Genomic DNA, 1558 nt, shown 5'->3' on the forward strand with positions numbered 1-1558 from the left:
ATAGATATGTTTTGGAGAACAATGGCCAAAAATTTGGGTATTCAATTATAATAAATGGAGTCGAGCATGGAGTTCTTTCCTCCACAAGATTAAAAGCATGGGGGACCACACTTGCTCTGCCTTTGTTCATCCTTGGGGCTGAGGTCTTGTCTAGAATGCTGAACAAATTGTATCATAACCACTCCTTTCATGGTTTCCACATGGCACAAAATGACCCTAAAATTAATCACCTCAGCTTTGCTGATGATATAATAATTTTTTCATCAGGGAAGAGCAAGTCTTTACAGCTGATTATGAGAACTCTTTCCAAATATGAAAAAGTGTCTGGTCAATTGATCAACAAAACCAAGAGTCACTTCATGCTATCCCCTTGTGCCTCCTCTTTTACTGCTGCTAGAGTCACAAAGGTGACTGGTTTTAACCAGGAAGCATCCCCTATCACTTACCTGGGTTGCCCCCTCCATGTTGGGAGACAAAGAATCATCTTTTTCTCTGATTTGGTGTCTAAAGTTGTTAATAGAATTAGAGGGTGGAATTTTAAAATCCTAAGCCATGGGGGGAGGGCTGTTCTTGTGAGATCTGTCCTACAATCACTTCCTATTCACCTCCTCTCAGCTGTTTCACCTCCCAAAACAACCATGAAACAAATCCAAAGTTTGATAGCTGATTTCTTCTGGGGTTGGAAAGCAGAGAAGAAGAAGTATCACTGGGCATCATGGGAATCTCTAAGTTTTCCATGCAATGAGGGTGGGATTGGCATGAGACTGATCTCAGATATATGCAAAGCCATGCAATTCAAACAATGGTGGGTCTTCAGGTCAAAGCTGTCTTTATGGGGGGACTTCCTCAGAGCTAAATACTGTCAAAGGGCTAATCCCATTAGCAAAAAATGGGACACTGGCCAGTCTCTTGTTTGGAAACACATGATGAGGAATAAGCATGTTGCGAGAAGCGCATCATGGCTTACCATTCTTGTCACGACCCAACCCTCAGAGGCCGCGACTCGTGCCCGACCGGGGCACCGTACGTACCGGTATCCCAAATCGAAATAGCGTACGAATAACTTGTATATACCGTGTACAAATAACATATATTTACGGAAAAGTGGAACGTCACCCCGAATTTGTCATAAATGTACAAATATACATATCGTATACGCAATCCGGCGATAATATCACGTATAAGCCGATAAGGCTATCATAGTATAGGGGGACGTCCAAGTCACAAATCACACGAACGCGGCGAAGTGAATTCCCATAACCCACACATATATGTCTACGGACCTCTAAGGAGCATAACGAGAATCATATGACGGGACGGGGGCCTGTGCACGCGAACAAAACACGTATATATACAATACGACCGGATCAAAGTATAGGCTCCCGAACAAGGGAGCGCTCCAAAATCAGCCGGCGAATCTAAGCCGGTGGATCCTCCAAATAGGTATCTATACTGCCTCGCGCGTGAAACGCGCCCCCGAAGAAAAGGGGTCGATGCGGAATATGTCTTGAGTATGCGAGGCATGAAATATAGTGAACAAGATCACAGTCAAACCGAA

General features: G+C 44.0%; 1 protein-coding gene across 1 annotated transcript; it reads left to right on the top strand.

Annotated features, from left to right (window-relative positions):
• Nucleotides 1–200: 200 nt before the first annotated feature.
• On the top strand, nucleotides 201–927 carry LOC132054076 (uncharacterized). Its single transcript, XM_059446146.1, has 2 exons — nucleotides 201–747; nucleotides 851–927. Exons 1-2 carry the CDS (start codon nucleotides 201–203, stop codon nucleotides 925–927), a joined length of 624 nt encoding a protein of 207 aa, XP_059302129.1.
• The last annotated feature ends 631 nt before the right edge of the window (nucleotides 928–1558 follow it).

This window comes from Lycium ferocissimum, chromosome 4, assembly GCF_029784015.1.
Source record: "Lycium ferocissimum isolate CSIRO_LF1 chromosome 4, AGI_CSIRO_Lferr_CH_V1, whole genome shotgun sequence".
Taxonomy (NCBI): domain Eukaryota; kingdom Viridiplantae; phylum Streptophyta; class Magnoliopsida; order Solanales; family Solanaceae; genus Lycium; species Lycium ferocissimum.

What these genes read in the sequence shown, in the direction of transcription:
- LOC132054076 (XM_059446146.1), top strand. Translation starts at nt 201, where the DNA reads ATGGCACAAAATGACCCTAAAATTAATCACCTCAGCTTTGCTGATGAT. An exon ending in AAGTTTTCCATGCAATGAGG is followed by an intron (nt 748 to 850) that starts GTGGGATTGGCA and finishes GGACTTCCTCAG; the next exon opens with AGCTAAATACTGTCAAAGGG.